At 43.2% G+C, this 26,394-nt stretch overlaps 1 protein-coding gene across 1 annotated transcript in view; it reads right to left on the reverse strand.

Annotated features, from left to right (window-relative positions):
- The window catches only part of LOXL2 (lysyl oxidase like 2), an 86,319-nt gene that overhangs the window by 52,116 nt on the left and 7,809 nt on the right, over positions 1 to 26,394 (reverse strand). The window contains exons 2-3 of the mRNA XM_016211726.2: positions 7,401 to 7,831; positions 1,901 to 2,076 (exon numbers count right to left, since the gene is read on the reverse strand). Coding sequence (XP_016067212.2) covers positions 1,901 to 2,076; positions 7,401 to 7,785 — 561 coding nt within the window. The 5' untranslated portion in view covers positions 7,786 to 7,831. The remainder of the gene's footprint in view (positions 1 to 1,900; positions 2,077 to 7,400; positions 7,832 to 26,394) is intronic.

Here is a 26,394-nt window from a genome sequence, read left to right on the forward strand (position 1 = left end):
TTGGCTGCCTCCTCCTCTGGCCTAAGCCTCACATTCCCTGCACAGAAGAGCAGCACCATAAATATCTGCTAATTTCATTGTTTAAGTGGGGAACTTGTTGAAAAGATAAATCTGAAATTAAGCCATAAATGTAGAAGAAGGGTCACGAGCCTTTTGCCGTTCCCAGATGCTGGCTCAGGTTAGGCTGGCAACATCAGAATCATCTGAAAGAGCTGGAAAAAATAACCTGGTCCCACAGTGGGAGGTTCTGATTCAGTAGGTCTGACGTGAAACCCCAGTGTCCCCATTTTAATAAAGAATGAATTGTACTTTTATACACAACTGGAACAAACAGTTTAGAAAATGTTTTCTCTAATTTTTTATCAATGTCAAGAAACTTTAATATACACACTATTTAAACCCATGATTCCATAAATCAGCTTCTTGTAAAAAATTCTATTGAAATTATAAAAAATGCAATCAAAGATTATGAACAGTATGATATGTATTATAATTCTATATATACTAATCTACACATGTCCAATAGGCAAGAAAGGTTAACTACATTATAGCAGGTTCATAAAACAGAATATTTGGCAACTAATAAAAATAATGGTTTGGAGAATACTTGATAATATGATAAAATTTTCATGATATATAACATTAAATTAAAATTTTAGATATAAAACTTTGAGTCATAAGATTTCAACATTATAAATATCACCCAGTATCTGCATTTTTATTTTTTTATATATATCTTTATTGATTTCATAGAGAGGAAAGGAGAGGGATAGAGAGATAAACATCAATTATGAGAGAGTCATTGATCGGCTGCCTCCTGCACGCCCCCGACTGGGGATCGAGGCCGCAACCTGGGCAAGTGCCCTGACCCGGAATCGAATCCCGATAGCCTGTATCTTGGGTCGATGCTCAACCGCTGAGCCACGCCCAGCCAGGCCAGTATCTGCATTTTTAAAGCGATTCTTATCCTCAGCTAGATTTGGGAACAACTTGCCTATGGCAGTAGCCTCCAAGATGGACCCCAAGTGACCTACACCTCCTGCATTCACCCTCTTGGGTAATCTCTTCCCATGCTGTACACGGTTGTTTTGTGTAACCAACAGAATACAGCAGAAATGATGGGGTAGCACTTCCAAGATTAGCTTAGGAAAGACCGTGGCTTCCAAGTTTTGCTCCCTCTCTCTCTTTCTCTTTGAATCACTTACTCTGGAGAAAGACAACCGCCAAGTCCTAAGGAAACTCAGGCAGCCTACCGAGAGGGTGTGTGGAGAGGACCACAGGGCTCCAGCTGACAGCCAGAAAGAAACTAAAGCCTGCCAGCAACCACATGAGTCAACTTGGGAGAGGATCTCCCAGCTCCAGCAGACAGCCTGACTATAACCTCATCAGAGACTCTGAGCAGAATCAACCAGCTAAGCTAAGCTGATCCTGGAATCCTCACCCTACGAACTATGTGAGATAATATAAGCTTGTTGTGTGAAGCTGCAAAATCTGGGGGGATAACTTGTTATGCAGCAATTGATAGCTAATACATTTTCCTATTCCAAAGGGTAAAAACCCAAACATAGCTCAAAAGGCCTTTCATGCCCACCTTTCTAGCTGCATGTCTCATGACTCCAGATTCACATTTTTTCTTGAGCAGTACTGACCTGCTTATCCCCAGTTCACACCTCCACGCCTCTGTGCCTTTGCCCAAGACATTTCCCACTGATGCTCTTTCCCCACTGATGGCATTCCCTTCTCCAGAAATCCTCCCTCAACTGCCCTCACACCAAATCAGGTTGGCTTGGGTCCCCCTCCTTAGTGCTCACATACTTCTTGAAATCAGTGAACGAAAAGCGAGTTACATGTAGAAAAGAAAACGTCTACATGAAGGGGTCATCAAGAGCACATGACTTGCCTCTACGTGGTTGATCAATGAATTGTCGAATTTGAACCCAGGAATCCTTTTCTCACTGCACACCACACCCACGTCTTCTGTGTGCTGACAGTCGGTGACACCCCAGCCATTGGAGGTGCAGGCTGCAAGGGTCGCCTCTTTGCCAGTGCAGTGGATATTGTCCAACCAGATGGGCCCTGAAGGAAGCCAAGAAGAGAAAAACCAAGCACTATGTCAAAGTAGGTTTGAATCTTTGGGGGCACCAAAGTCATACACTTTTAGAGAATTTTTCTCTAATCTTGGCAGCTGTGTGTGGTCATCAAGTGATTTTTAGTATATTAAGATATTGTATATACCTCTAGACCATCTGGATTCCCTTGCCAGAGGGATGTGGTAGATTGAACATGATCAGCGTAGAAATCAGAGTTGAGCCCGGATGTCACATGGTCTAAGAGAAAGAGCAGGGCTTTGGATACTAAGCTAGATTTTAATTCTGGCTCAGCCACTTAGCTATATAACCCTGGTCAAAGCCCTTTTATCTCGTCAGTAAAGTGGGGATAATAATGACACTTGAATCACAGGAGTATGTGCAGATTAGAGATAATGCAGGGCACGTGCCTAGTTTATTGTTGGCCCATAGTTACTAAAAATGATAGCAATGATGATGATTTTAGGTACTGACTATGGCACAAGCCAGACTCACCTTCCACCTGTAGCAGAGGCTGAACAGTGACCCCTCAGGGAAAGTCTAAGCTATCATGAGGAGACACTGTTATTCACACACTTCACAGATGCAGAGCGCTGGCTCAGAGAGGGCAACTCACTCTGCATGCCACCCCCGGGGCCTGGTGCCCGGGTCTGGTCAGTGTTCTTCTCACTTCCTGATATTTCCATCCACTGGCTCAAAGACTAACCCACAGAGCCGCCTCCTTGCATTTCAGAAGTCAGGTGAAGGCAGGGCTGGGCTGCAGCGGGGCAATCAGCCTGGGAGGCCCTGTGCAATTGTGCTCACCTCCTGTGCCTTTACCTGATTTGCACTGAGTAGAGTTCTGTGTGCAAAGCACTAGAGGGTTAATCACAACGAGACACCACCTCACACCCATTAGGATGGCTACTATAAAAAAAAACAAACAGCAAATAACAAGTATAGGGCTGGGGGAGAGGGGATGGGGAGTGGCTGCTCAATGGGGGCAGAGTTTCAAATCTGCAAGATGAAAAGTGTTCTGGATATTGGTTGCACGACCATGTGAATGTACTTAACGCAACCCAATTGTACACTGGAGGGTGGTCAAGATGGCGCGTTTTTAATGCTATGTGTATTTTACCATAATTAAAATAAAAAAATTTTAAAGTGCTACAGGGTTTTTCAAATAGTGATTTTTATAAGTGCCACTACAAAATGAAAGGAAACAAAATCAGGTAAAACTGTCACTTTTCTTAATGGCTGCATGTAGAACTTTATAGCATAATGGGGTCAGATACCCTGAGTTCAGATTCTCTCTCAGGCTTGGGTGCTTCATGGCTAGTCAGCTACTTAAACAAGCCTGTTCCCCATTTCTCAAGTGAAAACAATGATACCCAACAAACAGGTTGCCATGGATATGCAATGAGCTAATCTTGTTACTAGTACAGGTCAACCTCCCACTCCCCTTTCTGACCAGGAAGTCAGAAAAACAATGAATACTGTTGTTTGCATGATGTCAGAAGAAGCAGATAAAAGCAGTCCCATTGTAGAGATGAGAAAACCAAGAAGGCCCTGAGGCTCTGAAAGGTCAGGGAGGGACGCAGGGCCAGCCTCCTGACATCGAGGCCCTGATGAAATGTGTCCCCTGTGACAGATGGCTGGTCAGCGCTCCAACGAGAGTGCTTTGGACGCACGGAGGAGAACAAAGAGCTATTGAAAACATCTGGGCTGAGGTTTTCCAACTGGTTTCTCAATTTGGCCTGGTTTCCAAGCCATCGAGTTCCACTGAAACACATGCTCCCTAACCGATTGCTGTTTCAACAACAAACCAATGTTTGTCTTGCTAAGTAGCAGCAACGGAAAAGACCCTCCACGGTTGATGCAGGCCTCTTCCTTGGAATGTTCTGTAGCAAAGCTGCTGACGGGACAGAGGTGGTGAAAAGAAGCAGCACCCTTATTCTATCTGCAATGAGAGGAGCCACCCTCGCTAAGGGGGTGAGGAGCCAGACAGCACACAGCTAAAGGCAGCGTAAAGAGCTAAAAAACACACTCCAGGGCCTGCTTAACTTCTCATAAGGAACAACTGAAATTAGCCCCTGGAGTGTTCCTGGGAACGAACTTACCTCAAAGAACTGCTTCCTTAAGGAGCTTCAATTCACCCCCAATCATTCTACCCTCTGTATATTCTCACCAGTTATTTTTTTTCTTAGACGGTGGAAATACAAATTTCTACTTAGCCCAAGATACCATCGCCATGCATGGTATTCTTGAATGGCCTAATTTCATGACAATTTTTTTCTGTATGCTCAATGCCTCTCAACTAGACTGGCCTGATTCCAAAGCAGCCAGCTCTGGCTCTGTCCACTGGGAGGCAGGGTGATTCTAGGCACAGTGCCATAGATGCGATCGCAGAGTTGCCAGGAAAGTGGCACCTGGGACACATATGGGACTCAAAACCAGGACACAAAAAGCCAGTCAATCAGAAGCAAAACTTCGTCTTACCCTTTCCACTCCTTTACTCTGATGAAAGGAGAAGGGATGTATAAACAAATTAACAGACCATTCAGAAGAGGAAGATCATAAGTGAATTTCTACTTGAAGGCCAGGACGTTCCCCTGGGCTCTGTCAGGGAAATGGAAACTGTTCAAGTTAGAATCCTCGGGGCCTCACTTGGTCATCTGCTGGCTTTGTCACTCTGATCTGTGTTGGGAATCAGATCTGATCTCAGATCTAAAGACAGGCAGAGGAAAGCAACCGTCTTAGGCTCAGGTGGTTGTGAGACCCACCCAGAGGGTGAGCAGTGGAGTGGGGCAGCTGTCCTCTCTAGAACCCTCTAACAGGGCTGATGATTTCCCTGAGCTCAGAGACACTTTGGGAGAAAAGACCCATTGGTAGGCAAGGCTGGAAAACCCGGGAACTGTGGGAGCTCTCCCTGGCTTCATTACTATACCTTGAACTTGAGAGGAGAAGGTGACAGTGAGCACTCCTGGAGGGGTGGCCCCTGAGGGGCACAGCTACAGCATTCCCGGCTCACCTACAGAGCTGACGCTCAGGTTCAGCCCTTTGGGAACACACCTCAGGGCCCTGGTTGCGTTCTCTGGTCACTATGCCAAGTACTGTTTGCTGGCTGTTCTTAATATTCTCCCAAGTTGACATGAATCAATCAGCTAATATTTACTGAGTTCCCACTCTGAACCCAGTGCTAAAAATCCTAAGCTGATGAAATCAAATACATTTATATTTAAAAGGTCTCTCATGATGTAAACCGAGTTCCACATTATGCGGACAGCCTGATCCTTAAAGTCTTGGAGACAGGCCAGTTAAAATTATTTTAGCATCGGTTTCTCCCTTCCTCTCTTTGATACCTCTTGATATCAAACCGTCTTGACAGTTTCAATATCCACACAAAGACCTTTCCAGTCCTCTTGGACTCTGTCACTCATCCTCCTCTCTCCAGTGACTTTCCTCCCCACTATGTCAGCTACTATCCCATGGCCATAGCTTAGACCTTGTCATTACCAATAATCACACCCCTCTCCCATCTCCATTTGTATCCTGTGCTGCATCCACGCCCCCATCCCATCTTTTCAGCATATTTCTTCTAGCATTGCAATCCCAGCAGACCCACAATCCGTCGATCCCAGCTTGCGACTGTCTGCAGTACCTTCTATGGACCATGATTAAATTCCTCTGCTCCCTTGAACTTTCCTCCCTTCGTCAGACCTAAATGGCACAATCTGAGCCAGGTCACCACCTCTCTAGCCACCCCATGTCCACTGCCAGGCGGGTGAACGTGGGAAGGGAGGACCCCACCCATCTTGTCTGATGACAGGTAAATTTTAAGTTTGGGTAGAAATAAAATAAAGTTGCCATTGGAAAGTATTTGTTATGAAATATTTAGGCTTAGACAGCTTGGAATAGAAAACACCAAGTTGACGTTACCCCCGGATCGCTCAACTAGCAGAATAAACGGGGATGTGGGACTATGGAGAAGTGTCTGGAGTTTTGTAAAGAAGACAGAAAACAGGTTTAAAAGCCCAGCATTTGCTAACTCATCTTCGCTGCTCTTACCCTGGTCCCTGCTAAGGAACTCAGGGTCAGCGCCAGAGAGCATTTCACTCTAAGTGCGGTTACTCCAACAGGAACAGGATATACTCAGTTGCACAGAGGTGAGACGTGTACGGTATGGGATTTCCTTCTCCTATGATTTCTGGAATAACAGAAAGCCAGGGTTGGGTGGGACCATAACAATGATCTAATTTAATGAATCCCAAACCTAGCTTCGCATACACCACTTGGGAGTTTTTCAAAAGCCACAGGGCCTTAGACTCCAGTTCAGAAGTCATGGGTTAATCCCCCCAGGGGGTGCTTATGCCATCAGTGTGGCATTTCTCCATTAGTCCCAGGCAAGACTTGGGCAGTTCCGCTTTCGCCCAGCCAGCGAAGGTGCTTTACCAACTCAAGGAGGGCAACTCTCAGTTCCTGGATTTTTAAAACAAATTTTTTTTTTAAAATAATGCTCTTCGCCCTTATCTACTTTCCCACTTAGGATCATAAACTGTGAAAGTTTCAAAAGTACTTGAGAGCCCAACTTCCAGATTGGGAAACTGAGGCCAGAGAGGATAAAAATCTTCCGCTAAAGGACAGAGTTAGTTAGGTCAGCAACAGGACTGAGCTCAGGTTTTAGGCTCTAACACCTCCCCTCCCTCAAAGCTCTGACCAAAAAAATTTAAATATATATATATATATATATATATATATATATATATATATATATATATATATCCAGGGGAGAAAGAAAAGGCCAACCAAAGTGAAAAACCCAAAGCAACTCTGTTCCTGCTATGGCCAAGCTCAAAATAGCATGTGAGTGTTGAACTACAGGGCAGGAGGGTGTGGAGAGTCAGGAAGCTCACCTATGGGCAGCCTTTGCGAGAAAGAGCAAAAGGAACTCCTTGGAAGGGCGAAGGGGAGAAAGACACCAGCTCCCCTGGCTGATACAGCCCCAGGCAGGCAACTCGCTCTCGGGGAGAGGAGCAGACTGACTTCAGCCCCCGCCTAAAGTCACCACCCAGTCTGGTTTGCCCAGGCTATCAGACTTTGCTGCTAAAACCAGGGAAGTCTGCGCAAAACAGGACCGCTGGTCACCGCCCCCTTCCCCAGCACCCTCCACTCCGGCCTTCTTCCCACAAACACAGAAGGCTGCCTAGATGGAGTATTATCAGGAATTCATACTTGACAGTAACTGCAGATTCCTTTACCAGGATAAGCGCATGCAAGCCCATTCCAGGGTTCCCAGGGGACACGAGCAGTAGTTCCAAAGCACAGAGTATTTACCTTCCCCCTTGCCATAGGAGGAGCTGGCCGTCCAGGACTTGGCCTCCACGTATCCCAGCTCCCGGCAGACGACGTGGGCAGCGTGGATGGAGAAGTCATCATCGCAGACGGTGCCCCACTGGCCTTGATAATACACCTCTACCCGCCCCTCGCTGTGCTTCCGCTTCTGTCCCGCCAGGCGTAGCTGGATCTTGGCGACATCAGAGGGCACCTGAGGCCGGTGGTACTCGGGAGCGGGCTGCTGGAAGTACTCCGGGTAGTGGTACTGCCAGTTCTCGTACTGCGCCACGCTCAGCAAGGGGCAGAGGCAGAGCACGGCCAAAGGGCTGAGAAGGCAGGCGCCTCCCCAACTCGCCATGCCTACCCTCTGGCTGGAGGGCCTCATGGAGGGCAGGGGGCCGTGGGCGCTTCTGGGTGCAGGCAGGAGTCTCCTAGAAGAGAGGAGAGATGTGGGTTACAGAAATCTACAAAATGTCCAGGGACTTCATACTCCTGTGCTTAGTATTTAAAGCCCTTCACATTCTAGACTCCAACCGCCTCTCTCCTCCCACCTTTCCTTTCGGCCAGAAAGCTCTGTGCACGCCCACCTCTTTGCCCCCCTATCTCTGAAATACTTTTCTTCATAAGGCTCCTGGCAGGAAACAAAGCACACTGAGACTTAATTTGAGGAGAGTGTTTTAAAAGACTATCTAGAGACAGGAGCAGAGATAACAGTAATACCCTACTGGGGCTGGCCACAGAGAAGAGCTGTTACCACCCCCAGGCTGGCAGCGCTGAGGAGGGAGTGGCTCAGCTCTGAGGACCACCTGTTTGGAGCTGTGGCCTTAGTGAAGGGTCTCAGAGCCCACCCACAGCAACAGAGGCAGGGGCAATAAATACCTGACCTTACTGTCCTCCTGTCCTCTCTCCCTTTCTGTGCCTCCTATTGGGCAAACCCAAACCCACTGATGGAGTCTGCATGGGTTGGCCTCCTGGGCACAGGGGATAGTGTGGAGAGAGGGCAGCAGGTTGGCAGGGTGAGCAGAGGGTCTCCAGCACTCTCTCTCTGTCTCCCCATCTCTTACACCTTCTCAGTCTCCAGGGCTCAGCTCAAATGCCACCTCCTTGGGCAACATCCCTCCTCCAAGACAGGACCATTATCTAGACATTCTTCTCACCCTTCTCAGACATTTTCATGTCCCCCAGCAGATCACAGGCTTCTTATGGGCAGGACTTCTCTGGCTCCTCCAGAGTGAATACTACAGGTTCATGGCCCTGCTTCTTGAATGAGAAGGTGATTTGTTCCAGGGCCTGAGTCGCTGGGGAAATGCTACACTGACTCTCGGGTTTTGCCGTGTAGGTGTCCTCCCTCCCTCTGGACGTTAGCTGACCTGGATGGAAGTAGCCTCTTCTGGGTGCTTAGAATAGCATGAGGAGGCTTGGAGTCTATCACTATTTGCTCACAGGCACATCTGAAGGCCTGGGGCTCTGCTTTCAGGCTCCGGGCCTTCAGACATACCAGCCGCACCTCTGATCATGGTATATCTTACGCTCTGGACCACAAGACAGCTGGGGACACTGAGTGAGAAGGTCAGTGGCAAAGCCCCTTGAACAGCTTGTACACAGGGCTTGTCCTTGGCTGAACTGTGGCTTCTGCAAGCAGCAGCCTCAGAGTGCAGCCTTCACGCACATCTCTCACCCTCGGTGGAGCCAAGGATGTCTTACTGACAAATCCATCCCTTTTCATAGATTCTGTCCCTGAGGGGTATAGGGACTGAGAGCAGCCTGCTCTTTGCACAGAGGGGAGGCATAAAGCTCTTTGTGGCAAAAGGAAAAGAGGCTGAGTGGCCTGTCATCAGGGAAAGGAGGGCTGGGCAGCAGAGTGGGGAAGAGCACAGATTCTAGAGCCAGATAATCGGAGTTTGAATCCTCATTCTGATACTAGCTGTGCAACCTTGGGCAAAATACTTAACTTCTCTGTGCTTCAGCCTCCTATCTGTAAAATCGGGACAATAATTGTATCTAGCTCATAGAATCGTTTTGAAGATTGAATAAATGACACCTAATAAACACTACAGGAGCATGTGATAAATAAAAATTTAAAGTTCTCAAGACCATGGTCACCATATCCAAATAAAGCCTGCCTCGAAGAGTTCCAGAGTAAGGTCAAATAACAATACCATGTGCCTTGGCCCTTTCATAATTCAGAGAGGGAAAAAATATTTTAAAGGGACTGCAGGTGTGTCTCATGGAAAAGGAAACAGACTTGGGATATGGGGCCCCCACGAGCAAAACCAGGACCAGTAGGTGGAAACTCATTGGTACATTTCATTTCAACCAGGTGCAGAGGGTTAGGCTAACCGTGAGGGAGGCAACCAATTGATGTGTCTCTCTCACATCAATGTCTCTCTCTTTTCCTCTCACCCTCTCTCCCTCCCTCCCTTTCTAAAAAAAAATATCAATGGAAAAATCTCCTCAGGTGAGGATTAACATAAATAAAAATAAAAATAAATAAATAAAACATGTCCAAATTCCACCTGGGACATAGACACCTTTCAGTTTGGCATGTATCTACATTTCCTAGCTTCAGTTCCAACTACACTTCTCTCCCTGCCCCCACTCCAGCCCTTCATACGTCACCCATCCCATCAGATCAGCCAATATTTGGTTTAAGTTTTTCCATCTAAATCAAGGTACCTCCTTTCCTACCCCTCGCCTTCCCTCCCAGAAATCTAGGTTATGATCCTTCCCATTCCTCAAAGAAACCTCCCAGATTCTAATGAATGTCTTCTCTGCTTCCCTTAAAAATAGCATTTTGCTTGTGCTTTACACTGTTGTCAAGTCAGGCTCTACCAAGCCCACAGCCCCAAGGGGCAGAAGCCATCTCTTTGTCATTTACACACGGTACCTCGTGTTTCTGGCTTCGGCAGACTAGCTTGTAGATAGACTGGGCAAGAACAAACTGGAAGGGGTAGATAACATTCTAAAAGCATATATTTGAAGACAGTGGAAACCTACCGTGGCAGCAAGGACTCGAGGGCCAAGAATCCAGAGGTAGGATGTGCACTGAGGTGAGCCTACCCGCCTCTGCGTTTCCCCTCCAGGCATCCACCACCTCCAAGGCATTGGCCAATAGGCTGGGAAGCCAGCTTTGGGCAGCCTCCCAAAACAAAAATAGGGAGTTCAGGGCCTTCTAACAGGAGGCGGGGCTCTGTTAATCAGCCCCAGGCTTTCAGAGAGGAGGCCCCACAGGACCAAGACCAGAAGTGAGAGCACAGAGTTGAGTTCTATTGTTAGAAAGCTCTAAGGTCCACATACTTGGAATTCCCCAAGAGAGGAGAGAGAATGTAGGGAAGAACTGTTTGAAGAGCTAATAGCCAAGAATGATACAAAATTGATGACAGATTATCATCCCAAACGGTCTAGTTGACATAGAAACCACATCTGAGCACATCAAAATCCAGCTGCGGAAAATCCAAGCCAGGGAAAATCTTAAAAGCAGCCCGAGTGAAAGAGGAGTGTTACTTTCAAAGGAGCAGCAATAAGGCCAATAGTTGAACTCTTGACAGGAAACAAGGAACGAGGAAGGTGTTGGGATGACACTTTCAAGGGGAGGAAAGCGACAGCAGCCAACTGAGAATTCTGGAACTGCTGGAGAGAGAGAGAGAGAGTAAAATAAGGACATTTCAGGCAAACAAAAATGGAGAGAATCTATCAGAGGATCCACAAGATGTTAATAGTAAAAAAAAAGTTCTTCAGGCCGAAGGAAAACTGATCCAAGATGTTAGTATGAAGGGTAGAGAAGGGGCAGCTATTGGGGTAAATCTCAATGAAGGTCAACCTTGTAAAAACAATAAAAATGACTCATGGGATTTAAAATATGGGGTGGGGTATATGTATCATTGAAAGCACAGCAACAACAGCACAAAAGGCAGAAAGGGATTAAATGAACCGTGTTTCAAGGTTCTTGCCTTGTCTGGAAGTGGTAAAAGAACTATTTTCTATTAGAGGTCAGAAAGTCTAATAGGTGCATGCTGTAATCTTTATGTAATCACCATAAACAGAGGGGAAAAAAAGTGGAATGAACAGGGCAATAAAGGGAGGGGGGACAATGGAATTGCAAAAAATGGTGATTAATCCAAATTAAGGCAGAAAAAAAGTAACGCAAAACAGTTGTCACAATTAGAAAAAATAGTAAGGTGGTGGATTTAAACCCCAATATATCAAGAATGACATTAGATGAGATAAATATTCCCATGAAAAGACAAAGATTGTCAGGATGGATTTAACAAAACAATATTACTTTATATTCCTTACAGAAGGCACAGAGGTTTAAAGTAAAAGGATGGAAAAAGATATTCAATGTACACATTAACCTAAGAAAGCTGGTACAAAGTCAGATAAAGTCACTTTAAGAAACATACTACTGTAGACAAAAAGGGACAGATGATGATGATGGAAGAGCTAATCTACCAAGAAGATAGAATTCTTCTCAATTTGTATACATAGACTCAATATGCATAAAATAAATATTGACAGACTTAACAGGAAAAAATTGAGAAATTGGTAATCACAGTGGGAGATTCTGCATACCTCTGTCAGTAACTGATAGAAGCAGCAAAAAGATCCTTGCACTGAAGATGTGAGAGGCATGATTAACAAATGTGACCTAATAGACAAGGCTTTATCAACTGTATTCAGCAACTACAGAAGTCAGATTCACTTCAAGTCCACTGCAAGATTAACCAAAATGGAACCAATGTTGTGTCATAAAGCAAGTCTCATCACATTTGATGAAATCACACAGAATGTGTTGCCTGACTATGGTAGGATTAAGCTATAAACCAATAGTAAGAGAATAGCTGGAAAATCCACAAATATTTGGGAACGAGATAAAAGGGAAAATAAACTATTACGGCATTCATTCACTTAATAAACACCATTATTATCCTCAGGAGGAAAATGAGGCACAGAGAGGTTTGACAACTTGTCTGAGGCTGCACTGATGGTAAGTGGCAAGCCAGGGTCTGAACGAGGGCAGGAGGCTGACCTGGGCTGTGTCCTCCACTGTGCCCTACCGCCCTGGGGCAGGTTCAACGCAGTCCAGCCCATGACTACTACCTCCCACTGTCTCCCTCAAAGGGGAACTACAGAGACCTCCAGGTCTTCTATTTTTATCTCAAAAAGAAATGGAAACAAGTGTTCTTAATCTCTGGACTTGCATATCTATAAACTGTTCCATCCATCTTCTTGGAGTCTCTAATCTGTGGGAATGGCCCGTGTTCAACTCCTAAATCTTTCTAGAAAAGTGCTCCTGAATTTTTTGCTTCTTTTGTAGGGACTGCTCCTACTCTTTACTTTGGGGAATTGTAAGTGATTGGACCCAGCTGCTTCTCCCCTCTTTTAAAAATAACTTTTATGGGGTTTTGTTGTTGTTTCTAATTGCAAAAGTTATATGAGCTGGTGATAAAAATGTGGAGAATGCCATAAATGAAAGAAAGACAGCGCCACTGTCAGAGGTAACTGTTAACAACCCTGTGGTGTATACTCCTTATTGCCTTTTTTTCTGTACATACATATTTGCTTTTAAAAATTGGAATGGGTCAGGGCATGTGCCCGGGTTGGGGGCTCAATACCCAGTCAGGAGCATGCAGGAGGCAGCCGATCAATGATGACTCTCTCATCATTGGTTTCTCTTTCTCTCCCCCCCTCCCTTCCTCTCTCTGAAATCAATAAAAATACATTTTTAAAAAATTGGAATGATCTTCTACATAGTACTCTGTAAACTGCTCTTCACATTTCACAGTATATATTGCAAACATTATGCCTCTTCTTTATGTCTATTCTTTTAGAAGATTTTTATTACACAGTATTCAATCTTATAATGTACTAGTGGGAATTGTAACCCACCCCACCATTTGATTGTTTCTGTAAATGCTGACTCTGACTAATATGTAGCTTGTAGATAAACAGCATGTTTGTATAAGAATTGCAGGAACTAACATCAGAAGATACACACTCCAGTCTTCAGCCATCCCAGATTTGCTGACCTTCAAACAGAACCAGAATGACAAAGAACCAGGGTGATGAAGACCAGGAGGATGAAGACCAGGATGATGCACACCAGACCATCACTTGACCAGTTTCAAGGTCCTTATTGGAATGGACTGTGCTGGCTGCATGTAGAGAACATTTCAACCCCCTCCCCTTGATCTCTTTGCTCTGTTTTGCCTCTCCCTTCTTACAAAAACTTCTGCCTACATTGAGATGTAGAGATGGACTTTGTGACAAGAGTCTCCCATCTCCTCAGGTAACCGGCACGTGAATAAAACTTTCCTTTTCCACCAGCACCTGTCTAACCAGTTTGGTTTTTGTGGCAGCAGACAGCAGAACTTGGGTTATGGTTACAATAATCCTATCACCATTTAAAATTTTTAAAAATTAATTGATTGATTTGAGACAGAGAGAGAGAGAAACATCAATTTGCTGTTCCGCTTATTTATGCATTCATTGGTTGATTCTTTTATGTGCCCTGACTGGGAAATCAAACCCACAAACTTGGCATATCCTGACGATGCTCTGGGGCAACACTCTAACCAACTGAGCTTCCTGGCCAGGGCCATCACTAATTTTTTATTTTTTATTTTACTGCCGTACAGATGGTTGAAATGAATATATCTGTAGTTAAACGTTCATAATCTTGGAATAAATTCCTAATAGTAAAATTGCTGGGTCAGAGGGCTGGTAAAAAGTGAACATCTTTGTATATTAACTGCCCTTGAGAAAGACTGTGCCAATATTCATGTTAAAGGCAGGATGTAGGTTCCCCACATCCTCAAACATTTTAGCTGTGACCATGTTTTCAAACTCTTTCCCACCTGATAAGCAGAAAAAGGTATTTTGTTTTAACTAGCATTTCATTTGTTACTAGTGAGGTTGAGCTTTTATTCCCAATGCTTATTGGACACTTGTATTGCTTTTTAAGGAAATTATCTCTTCATGTTTTTTATCCCTTTTTCTATTAAATGTTCATCTTTCCCTTAATGCTTTGTCAAATTCATTTTTCATGGGCATCCATGCAGACCTCAGGAGGGAAAAACCTTCAGGTAGAAGCCAACGTGAAAGCAGAGCCTGGGTGGATGGAGAGCAAAATGTCCAGCCCCCCTTCAATGAGAAGCCTTCATTCTACCACCCACTGAAGACGCCAGGCCTTGCCCCTCAAGCACCAGTTTCAGTTCTGAATTTGGGCTCAGGTTCAGCCCCTCCTCTGCCTAGACCCCAGCTGCAGGGGGTGAGGTGGCCTATAGGGAATCTGATCAGGGTGTTTCCACCACTACAGCTCATCGGATCACCTGGGCATTGGCAGCATGGGCCACCTGCGAGCCTGATGATCATTTGTTTAAACCTGAGCCCTGGTTCGAGATGCAGAGAAGACAGGTGGTGCAAGGTCAGGTCCAACTGTGTTGGGCGGGGTGGTCCTGTGGCTGGGGCGGCAGCTGCACATGTGAGCCCCTGGGGAGCAAGCATCTCCTGACCAGGGTCCCAGAATGGGAACTGCCCACAGGCTCTGTGGCTCGCTTTTTCCACCAGCCTGCAGCTGTGCTGGAGCTGTGCCCGGGCGGGCGCCTGCCAACCAGGCTAGGTCAAGCTGTTTCCTAGTGGCTGATATGTCATCTCTCTCCGAAAGTTGCAAGGGGCGCTATGCGCCGCCAGCCTAGCACATGTCCAGCGCTTGTTAAAAATGGGTTGGACAGATTGATGGTTGCCAGAGGGGAGGCGGAAGGGGGGCTGGCTGAAAAAGAGGAAGGGATTAAAAAGTACAAATTGGTAGTTACAGAATAGTCACCGGCATGTAAATTATAGCATAGAGAATGTAGTCAACATTATTGTAATCACTATGTATGGGGCCAGGTGGGTACTTGAAATATCAGGGGAACCTCTCTGTAAAGTATATGACTGTCTAACCTGTACACCTGAAACTAACACAAAATAATATTGAATGTTAACTGTAATTGAAAAATAAAATTTTAAAAAGCAGAATGCAAAGTTGTACAAGTTTTCAATTTTAAATTAAAAAAAGAAAAAAGAAAACCAAACAATTGCACTGTGTCTCTAATCACGAACAAATACGGAAAATTCATTCTCCTTCGATCCTTCTGAACATTTGATGACATTTGGATTGATGAAAGACACATTTCTCTTTGTCACACCTGCTATTAGTCCTCTCTCAGAAAGTTGTATTTCTCTAAAGACATAAAAAAGCCTGGTGGAGCCCTGGCCGGGTGGCTCAGTTGGTTGGAGCATGGTCCTGTACACCAAAAAGTTGGGGGTTCGATTCCTGGTCAGGGCACATACCTAGGTTTTGCGTTTGATCCCCTGTCAGGGCATGTGCAGGAGGCAACCGATAGATGTTTCTCTCCTTTCTCTCCTGAGTCAATAAAAACATATCCTCAGGCGAGGATAAATAAAAAAATTTTAAAAAGCCTGGTGGAAACATCTATCTAGTAAACAGTTGGGAGAACTTTTAAACAACAGGAAGATCTATTCTCAACATTCACCTCTGAAAACCTCCAATGTCATTGGCAACCCAAGAAGAGTCTGCACCAGTGAGATTGCACTACCACCCATCATGGAAATTTCAGGACCATCCTCTACCCTGTCCACAGCCAACATTTCTGCAGCTCATTCGCTCATACCAACCAAGCTCATGTCTCACCAATCCTCTCCAGGTACACAGAGGAACCAGGCACAGGAGGAAGGCGCACCTTGGAAAGTATTCTGTGAAAACCCATCCAAGTGAAGTCTAGAAACTATGGCAGCAGATGGTCTCAATTTTTCACACAGTTTAGCTTGGGGGTGGGCCATTCATCAGAGGGTTACAGGCACGATGCCCAGGAACTACCATATTTGACTGACACACATAAGAGCCAGCACATGCTAGAGGAGTGTGGCTATGGCTTAGCAGAAAGTGGTAAATTCTCTCTCCCAGTATTTTGTTACAGGGCTCTTGACTAAGATGTTGAAGACATTCTTACAATCAATTCAATCCACTGGAGAACACAACATTCATACAGTTGATACTAGTATAAGCTTTGCCTACAAGAGGCACTTGGACCTCGGGGTGTCTGGGACAGCTAGGCAAAGAATTCCTTCCTATCACTGGGATTCAAGGTCCTAAGCATTCCAGACAAACACCAGCTAGCATCAGTTCACCTTCCCCAAGGTCTTTGAACACCCCCCGGCATTCAGGCAGCCTGCATGTCCTTCCTCCACAAAGAAGGGGCTGGACAGGCAGCCCCCTCTCTGTTGCCAGTAAGAAAATTGGACCGCTGGCTTAGAGACACACAGAAGGGAGTTCAAATCCCATTTCTACTATATTTTAGTTCTGCAACCTCAGGCACACTCAGATTTTCTAAGTCTCAGTATTTCATCTATAAAATGGAAATATGTACTTAAAAGCAAATGTTTTAAGGGAAAATTAAAAAACACCTACTTTTCAGAATTGTTTAAAAAAAATCAAAGATTATGTTTCTTAAATTCCTGACTCATAGTATGTGGTCAAAAAATATTGGGTAAAACATTTTGGTTCAAACATACACTGCTTGCTAGAATTGGGTCATGCTGTCCAAGTGCCAACTACAAGATGCTAAGCTGCATTATGCAGTTTGTTGTATTTGATTTTGATATTCAGATTTCCCCAAGTGTTATTTAGGGAACTAGGAACTCCCAAGAATGAGCTTAGGTAGTTCCTCCTGGATCCATCTCTTGCAACAATGTATTTGAAAACAAGAAATAAATATTTGCTCCAAAGAATACACACTATTAGAGAAAAGCTTAATTACTTAAATAAAAAGGTATCTTTGCTTGTGCTATATAAATTAGGCAGGTGACAAACTGTTTTGAGTTCAATGGGAGGGTGGGCTCCAAGGAGTCTGCAGTGTCTACAAATAAGACTTTTAAGGAGCACTTAAGTCAACCTGTGCTTCCTGGTCTGATGAGAAGTTGAGGCTGAGAGTGTGATCAGAGGGGGAGAAAGAGGTTTTAAACCTGGATCCTGCTTAAGTTTCTCAATTGATCATGAAGAGTGCCACTTCAATTGTCTGATAATGGGGGACATCTTTAGTTTTAAAGCTTATGTCACCCAAAGAACTTTCTGGTACATTCTGGAAACAATGATTTCTATGATTCCAGGAGTGGAACTGTACTAATGAATGAATGTTTGAAAATCCTTTATTTAATTTTGACCCAACAAGTTTCCAAAAGGAAAAAGAGAAAATGTAAAATGAGAATTTCCAGGGTCCTTTTCTTAGGTCACTAGTTTGACAGCTGAATCATTCTTCCTAGGAAGAAATGTGAAAGGTCTGATCCCAAAAATATCTCTGAGCCTCAAGATATCCTTGGGACTACTCAAATGTTTTTCTCCCCACACCCAAAAGCAATCCCAGTTGAATCACTTCACCACCTATCTGAAGAAGGCATTCTGTGTTGTAGAATTAGCCTATCTAATAATATTTTTCTGAAAATCGAGTAGCTATTGACTTCCACAGCACATTCTTAAATAATATCACAAACTATGGCCTCTTACCACTGACATCTCACTTTGCAGCCCAGTCAAAAAACTGAGTGTGACCAACTGAGTCCTAGTTAGTAACAAGGGCACACACAGGTAAGGGGAAAAACACATTGTAAAAATTGTACACTATTGTGCATAGTGCATTTCATGCATTTAGCAAAAAGCACTGTTCTTACACAAGCTGGTTCTCTTAACTGTTCTCCCTCCCCATGCCCACCAACATGACTATCTGGGGCATAGGACCGTCCTAAACCAAGCCTCACTTCCAGCTCCAGCTTTGCATGACAGCTCTGCTGCTTCTGAGGCCCCTGGTGGAGAAATGACTCATTCATCCCATCACTTGCTCCACACCGTGTGCTCTGGAGCTCCCAGTAACTGGCTTGTCTAATCCAAATGGGACACATCACATAAACAACCACGCCACTCCCCAGCCGGGATCAGTAGTCCACAATGTAAAGGACACTTGTTTACTGAATTCAACAGTAGAGTGTGGGGTTCGACTGAATTCTTTCACCCAGGTGGAATAGTCTGATCAATGTCTCTGCCAGATTTAGGCATTCAGATCTGGGGTTAGAGGGTGGGGTGGTAGCTGTCTCCTTCATCTAACATTCCCTCGAAGGGACTCCTGCTTGACCAGCAGCAGTGATGAATGATTCTCATTCAGGGCCCAGAGTGCACCGCAGAGGGGTTGCCCCAGCTGTGGTCCAGGTACTGCTCTGACCTCACACAGAACACATTCCTTTGTGAAGGAAGGCTGTTTTGGGTGAATGGGGTGTGCTCAGAGAATGAGGGAAATGAGTGGCAGGCAGGGGGCCTTCTGAACCACATCAGACAAGATCACCGACTTTGACACCATGCTTGGTCAGGGCTGGTACGCTGGGCCCCTGGCCAAAGATTCCACCTCAGTCCCATTTTTTTCTGGCCACATAGCAGGAATGTTCAGGGCACAATTTGATAATGAGAAGTTAGACATACAAAGCTGAATTTCTTCACCCCAGAAAGAGGCCTTTGTGAGGAATAATTTGTTGTGACCAATGGGGGTTCCCCACATTCCACCTCCAGCTCTGGGTGGAATCTCATTTTGACCAGGCTGTTTCCTGGGGAGGCTGAGAGTACAATTTCAAACACTTTAAAATGTGCCTGCTTGCAACTCTCAAATTGGATCAGAAAGATAGAGCCAAATATATAGTATCAGTAAGAGACACATCTTATTTCTACAGCACATAGCCCATAAAGAAGAGGCAGGGAAAACCAAAATCAATGTTGCTGCTTAAAGGTAATGCTACTACTATATGCCCTGGCCAGGTAGCTCAATTGCTCAGAGCATCATTCTGATATGCCAAGGTTGTGGATTTGATCCTTGGTCAGGGCACATACAAGAATCAACCAATGAATGCATAAATGAATGGAACAACAAGTTGATGTCCTCCTCCCCTGCTCCCTCTCAAATCAATAAAAATAAAAATTTTAGGGCATTTTCTGGCTTAAACCTGAGCATCTCAGTCCCCATTCCTACACACATGAAACTTTAGTGTCACTTCCAGCATTGAAATCGCTGCACCTGCATCTCCTACAGTGATTTAATGCTAAAGACTATTGTTTACTGAGGCAGAAGACCAGAAAAGAAGGAAGAGGGGAAAAAAGAGGGTTCAGCAATGGCTCTTTCACTGCACCTGTACAATAGCATGCATGATGTGGTTGGGGTTGAGCCTCAGAGTCAGCTAGCGTGAGGGGAGATCCCATCCACAAATGGGACAATAGCAAGCATGACACAATTACAACAGGAAAGCCCAAATAACCCACACAAGGGACATTCCTAAAGCATCCAGCTCAGAAGATCAAAGAGATTGAACCATTGAGTCCCACAGGACACTTACTACATAGGCCACCTCACGCAGACTGTGAGACTTAGCAGTTCTATCTAATACATAGAAACAAACAAAGAGACAGCTAAAGTGGGGAGACAAAGAAATAGGCCCCAAATGAAAGAAAAAGAAGAATATCCAGGGGAAAAAAGCTAAATGAAATGGAGGCAAGCAATTTATCAGACATAGAGTTCAAAATAGTGGTTATAAGGTTGCTCAAGAAACTTAGGAGAATTACAAGGAACTTTTTAAAAATATATATATATATATCTTTATTGATTTCAGGGAGAGGAAGAGAGAGGGAGAGAGAGACAGAACCATCAATGATGAGACAGTCATTGATTGGCTGCTTCCTGCATGCCCCCCACTGGGGATCAAGCCCACAACCCAGGCATGTGCCCTGACCAGGAATCGAACCTCCATCTCCTGGTTCATAGGTCGATATTCAAACGCTGAGCCATGCCCAGCCAGACACTAAGGAACTTAATGGGAACTACATCAGTATGAGAAAGGACATAGAAACCATGAATAAGAATCAGTTGGAAATGAGGAATAAAGAACACACTGGAAGGAATTAAAATTAGGCTGGATGAAGCAGGTGATAGAATCAGTGATTTGGAAGACAAGGTAGAAAAACACACACCCAATAAGAGCAACAAAAAGAAAAAAGAATTAAAAAACAAACAAAAAACCACAAGGATAGTTTAAGGGAACTTTGGGACAACTTGAAATGTAACAATATCTGCATTAGAGGGTACCAGAAGAAGAAGAAAGTGAGCAAGGAATAGCAAACCTGTTTGAAAAAATAATGACAGAAAACTTCCCTAACCTAGTAAAGGAAAAAGTCACACGAGTTCAGGAAGCACAGAAAGTCCCAATCAAGGCAAACTTTAAGAGACCCACACCAAGACACATCATAATTCAAGTGTCAAAGGTTAAAGACAAAGATGGAATATCAAAGGCAGCAAGAGAAAAAAACAGTTACCTATAAGGAAGTCCATAAGGCTGTCAGATGATTTCTAAACAGAACCCTTCGGGCCAGAAGGAATCGGCATGAAGTATTCAAAGTAATGAAAAGCAAGGACCTGAATTCAAGACTACTGTATCCAGCAAGGCTATCATTTAAAACTGAAGGCAGCCCAGCCGGACGTGGCTCAGCGGTTGAGAGTAAACCTAGGATCCAGGCGATCGGGGTTCGATTCCCGGTCAGGGCACATGCCCAGGTTGTGGGCTCGCCCCCTAGTCAGGGGCGCACAGGAGGCAGTCAATCAACGACCCTCTCATCATTGATTTTTCTATCTCTCTCTCTCCCTCTCCTTTCCTCTCTCTGAAATCAATATATATTTTTTAAAATAAAAAAAATTAAAATAAAATAAAATTGAAGGCAAAAGAAAGAGCTTTCCAGACAAAAAATGGCTAAAGGAGTTCATTACCACCAAACCAGTAATGCAAGAAATATTAATGGGACTGCTTTAAGAAGAAGAAGAAATAGAGAGGAAGATAGGTATAAAGAAAAAATGGCAATAAATAAGTACCTATCAATAATAACCTTAATTGTAAATGGATTAAATGATCCAATAAAAAAACATAGGGTAGTTGAATAGATAAGAACACTTGACTCATATATATATACTGTCTATAAGAGACCCACCTCAGAACAAAAGACTCACATAGACTGAAAGTGAAGGGATGAAAAAAATATTACATGCAAATGGAAAACAAACAAAAAAACAAAAAAGCTGGGTAACAATCCGACTAAACAAACTTCAAAACAAAGGCCATAAAAGAGACAAAGAAGGTCACTACATAATACTAAAGGGATTGTTCCAACAAAAGAACATAACCCTTGTAAACATATATACAGCCAATATAGGAGACTTTAACACCCCACTATCATCATCGAATAGATCTTACAGACAAAATGCCAACAAAGAAACAGTGACCTAAACAACACACTGAATCAGATGGATTTCACTGATATTTACAGAACATTTCAACCCAAAGCAGCAGAATATACACTTTTTTTAAGTGCACATGGAACATTCTCAAAGATAGATCACATGTTACGACACAAAATAAGTCTTAACAAATTCAAGAAGATTGAAATCATACCAAGCATCCTCTTGGAACACTAGAGTATGAAACTAGAAATCAACTACAATGAAAAAAACTCAAAACAGTCAAACACATGGAGGCTAAATAGCATGGTATTAGCAATAAATGGGTTACCAAGGAGATCAAGGAAGAAATAAAAAATTATCTGGAAATAAATGAAAATGAACACACAACAACCCTAAATCTATGGGACACAGCAAAAGCAGTCCTGGCAGGGAAGTTCATAGCATTACAGGCCTACCTTGAGAAGCAGGAAAAATCACAAATAAACAATCTAACCCTACACCTAAAATAACAACAAGAAAAGCCCAGAGTAAGGAGAAGGAAGGAAATGATAGAGATTGGGGTGGAAATAAGTGTCATAGAGTCTAAAAAAACAATACAAAGGATCAATGAAACTAAGAGTTGGTTCTTTGAAAAGAAAAACAAGAGATTGATGAACCTTTAGCCAGACTCACTAAGAAACAGAGGAACCAAATAAATAAAATTAGAAACAAAAGAGGTGTAGTAACAACCGACACCACAGAAATACAAAGGATTGTAAGAAAATACTATGGGCAACTATATGCCAACAAATTGAACAACCTGGGCGAAATGGACAAATTCTTAGAAACATACAGTCTTCCAAAACTGAATCAGGAACAATCAGAAAACCTGACTAGGCAATAACAAATGATGAAATTGGAGCAGTAATAAAACTCCCAGCAAACAAAAAGTCCTGGGCCAGATGGCTTCACAGGTAAATTTTACCAAACACTCAAAGAAGAACTAACAACTATCATCTTCAAACTATTTCAAAAAATTCAAGAGGAGGGAAAACATCCAAGCTCTTTTTACAAGGCCAGCATTATCCTAATTCCAAAACCAGATAAAAACACTACAAAGAAAGAAAATGATAGGCCAATATCCCTGATGAACATAGATACTAAAATCCTCAACAAAATATTAGCAAACCAGATCCAACAATACATTAAAAATATCATACACCATGACCAACTGGGATTTATTCCAGGGATGCAAGGCTGGTACAATATCCACAAATCAATGGATAAATGTGATACATCACATAAACAAAATGCAAGATAAAAATTACTTGATCATATCAATAGATGCAGGAAAAGCATTTGTTAAAACCCAGCACCAATTTATGATTAAAAAAACACACCTCTCAGCAAAGTGGGAATAAAGGGAACATACCTCAACATAATAAAGGCCATATATGACAAACCTACAGCCAACATCATAGTCAATGGGCAAAAACTAAAAGCATTTCCCTTAAGATCAGGAACAAGACAGGGATGTCTGCTTTTACCACTCTTATTCAATATAATGCTGGAAGTCCTGGCCACACTGATCAGACAAGAAGAAGAAATAAAAAGCATCCTAACTGGAAAGGAGGAAGTGAAACTGTCATTCGCAAATGACATGACATTGTACATAGAAAACCCTAAAGATTCCACCAAAAAAACTACTAGATCTAATAAATGAACTTGGCAAAGTAACAGTACACAAAATTAATATCCAGAAATCAATGGCATTCTTATACACCAATAATAAACTCTTGGAAAGAGAAACTAAGAAAACAATCCCATTTACTATTGCAACAACAAAAAATAAGGTACCTAGGAATAAACTTAACCAAGGAGGTAAAGACCTGTACTCAAAAAACTATAGGACATTTAAGAAATAAATAGGGGAAGATGCAAACAAGTGGAAGCATATACCATGTTCATGGATTGGAAGACTTAACATCATTAAAATGTCCATACACAAAGCAATCTATAGATTCAATGCAATTCCTATTAAAATATCAATGGCATATTTTCATAGATCTAGAACAAATATTCCAAAAATTTATAAGGAAACAAAAAAAACCCCAAATATCCTCAGCAATCTTGAGAAAGAAGAACAAAGTTGGAGGCATCACAATACCAAATATCCAACTATATTACAAAGCGACTGTAATCAAAACAGACTGGTACTGGCACAAGAACAGGCATATAGATCAATGAAACAAAACAGAGAGCCCAGAAATCAACTCATGCCTTTATGGTCAATTAATATTTGACAAAGGAGGCAAGAGCATACAATGGAGTAAAAACAGTCTCTTCAATAAATGGTGCTGGGAAAACTGGACAACTATATGCAACAAAAATGCAACAAGACCACCCACTTATACCATATACAAGAATGAATTAAAAGTGGATAGAAGACTTAAATGTCAGTCATGAAACCATAAAAATTCTAGAAGAAAACACAGGCAGTAAAATCTCAGACATCTCTCGGAGCAATATTTTTGCCAATATGTCTCCAAGGGCAAGAGAAACACAGGAAGAAATAAACAAATGGGACTACATAAACTAAAAAGCTTCTGCACAGCAAAAGAAACCATCAACAAAACAAAAAGGGAACCCACCATATGGGAGAACATATTTGCCAATGATTCATCTGATAAGGGGTTAATTTGCAAAATATATAAAGAACTTATACAACTCAACACCAGAAAGACAATCTTTTTCTAAGAGATGGCCCCTCAAAAGTGGCCAAGGTGACATCTCCTGAGCTCAGTTCCTAACTGATAGTTTCCCCAAGCCATTCCTGTTTAGCTTCTTCGTGTCTCAGGGAACGTTAATCATAGCAGCACTCGCCCTTGGCTTTGTACAGCTTCTATGCTTCAGGAGCTTCCAAGCCAGGCTCTCATCCAAGCGATGCAACCTGGGCCAACAGTCAATTCTTCATGCCTGAGCCCCTCAGACGAGAACGAGACCCGGGGACTCAGAGAAGGAAGGAGCAGTTGGTATGGAGACCACAGCCACATCTTTGGCTTGTGTAGAAATGTCTGGCTACCTGGGGTAGAGGGCAGGAGTGCTTTTCTAAAGTTTGTTAAGAGCCTGTGATCTGGGATTCTGCTGTCCATAGAAATACTGTCTCCCTTCCAGAAGCCCAGTGAGTAATAACAGGCACCAACTGCCACATCACCAAAGCTGGCCAGGCTCGGCTGCACAGTGCCAGCTGGTACTGTGTCACTGGCACTCATTCCTGGAGATAATGGCATCCAGAGAGTAGTGACATATACTTAAAGAGACCTATAAGTTCTTGCTCTTACTGAGGAAAGCAGACTTTCTCAGCTACCTTTGGGCCTGATCAGTGTTATACATGCTGATCATAAGTCTTTTCTGGGCCTCCTTTTAAGAACGACTCTAATATTCTTATTAGAATGGCATGGCATGGCTCCCACTAGCCTCCACTGTCTTAAGCATGACACACACTAGTTTTAACCCTGAACCCTTAGCTCTAGCCAAAGTGACCTGAATGTGTAGGGTTTCCAGAGACAACTGCTTCTACACTACGCAGCCTTTGGACTTGCTGTTCCCTGTTCTAGGACACCACATATCCACGTTCTGAACACCTACTCTTTGTTTAAGAATCTACTCACATGAGTATGGTGGTTCCTCAAACATTTAAGAATAGTTACCATATGACCTAGCCAACCCAGCAATGCCTCTTTTGGGTATCTACCCAAAAAACTCAAAAACATTTATTCGCAAAGATATCTGCACCCCTATGTTCATTGCAACACCATTCACGGTGGCCAAGACATGGAGATAACCAAAGTGTCCTGTGATTGAGGACTCGATAGAGAAGACGTGATGCATATATACTACCGAATATTACTCAGCCATAAGAAAGGAGGAAATGCTGCCATTTGCGACAACGTGGGTGGACCTTGAGAATATTATGCTAAGCGAAATAAGTCAGTCAGAAAAAGCTAAGAACCATATGATTTCATTCATGTGGGATATAAAACCGAAGCTCAAAGACACAGACAACAGTCTGGTGGTTTCCAGAGGGAAGGGAGTGGTAGGTGGTGGGTGATGGGGTTTAAAAGGGAGCCAAATATATGGTGATGGAAGATGATTTGACTTTGGGTGGTGGGTGCACAATGCAATATATGGATCATGTATTACAGAAATTTAAACTTGAAACCTATATAATCTTTTTAAAAAATATGTTTTTATTGATTTTAGAGAGAAGAAGGGAGATGGAGGAAGAGAGAGAAACATCAAAGTGAGAAACATAGATGGGTTTCCTCCTGTATGCACCCCAATAGGGATCAAACCCACAAGCCAGGCATATGCCCTTAATAGGAATCAAACCGATGACCTTTCAGTGCAAGGGACAACGCTCAACCAACTGAGCCACACTGGCCAGTGCAAAGCCTATATAATTTTATTAACCAAAGTCACCCCAATAAATTTAATTAAAAATTAAATTAAATTAAAAGAAAGAATCTACTCATACAAGTAAACAACAAATCCTAAGGAATCTACTAAAAGACTGAGAACTGATAAAAGAATTCATCAAGGTTATAGGAACAAGATCAATATGTAAAAATTAACTATTTCTATATATTTTCAAAAAACAATTCAAAATGAAATTAAGGAAATAATTCCATTTATAA

Source organism: Miniopterus natalensis, chromosome 4, assembly GCF_054644295.1.
Source record: "Miniopterus natalensis isolate mMinNat1 chromosome 4, mMinNat1.hap1, whole genome shotgun sequence".
Taxonomy (NCBI): Eukaryota; Metazoa; Chordata; class Mammalia; order Chiroptera; family Miniopteridae; genus Miniopterus; species Miniopterus natalensis.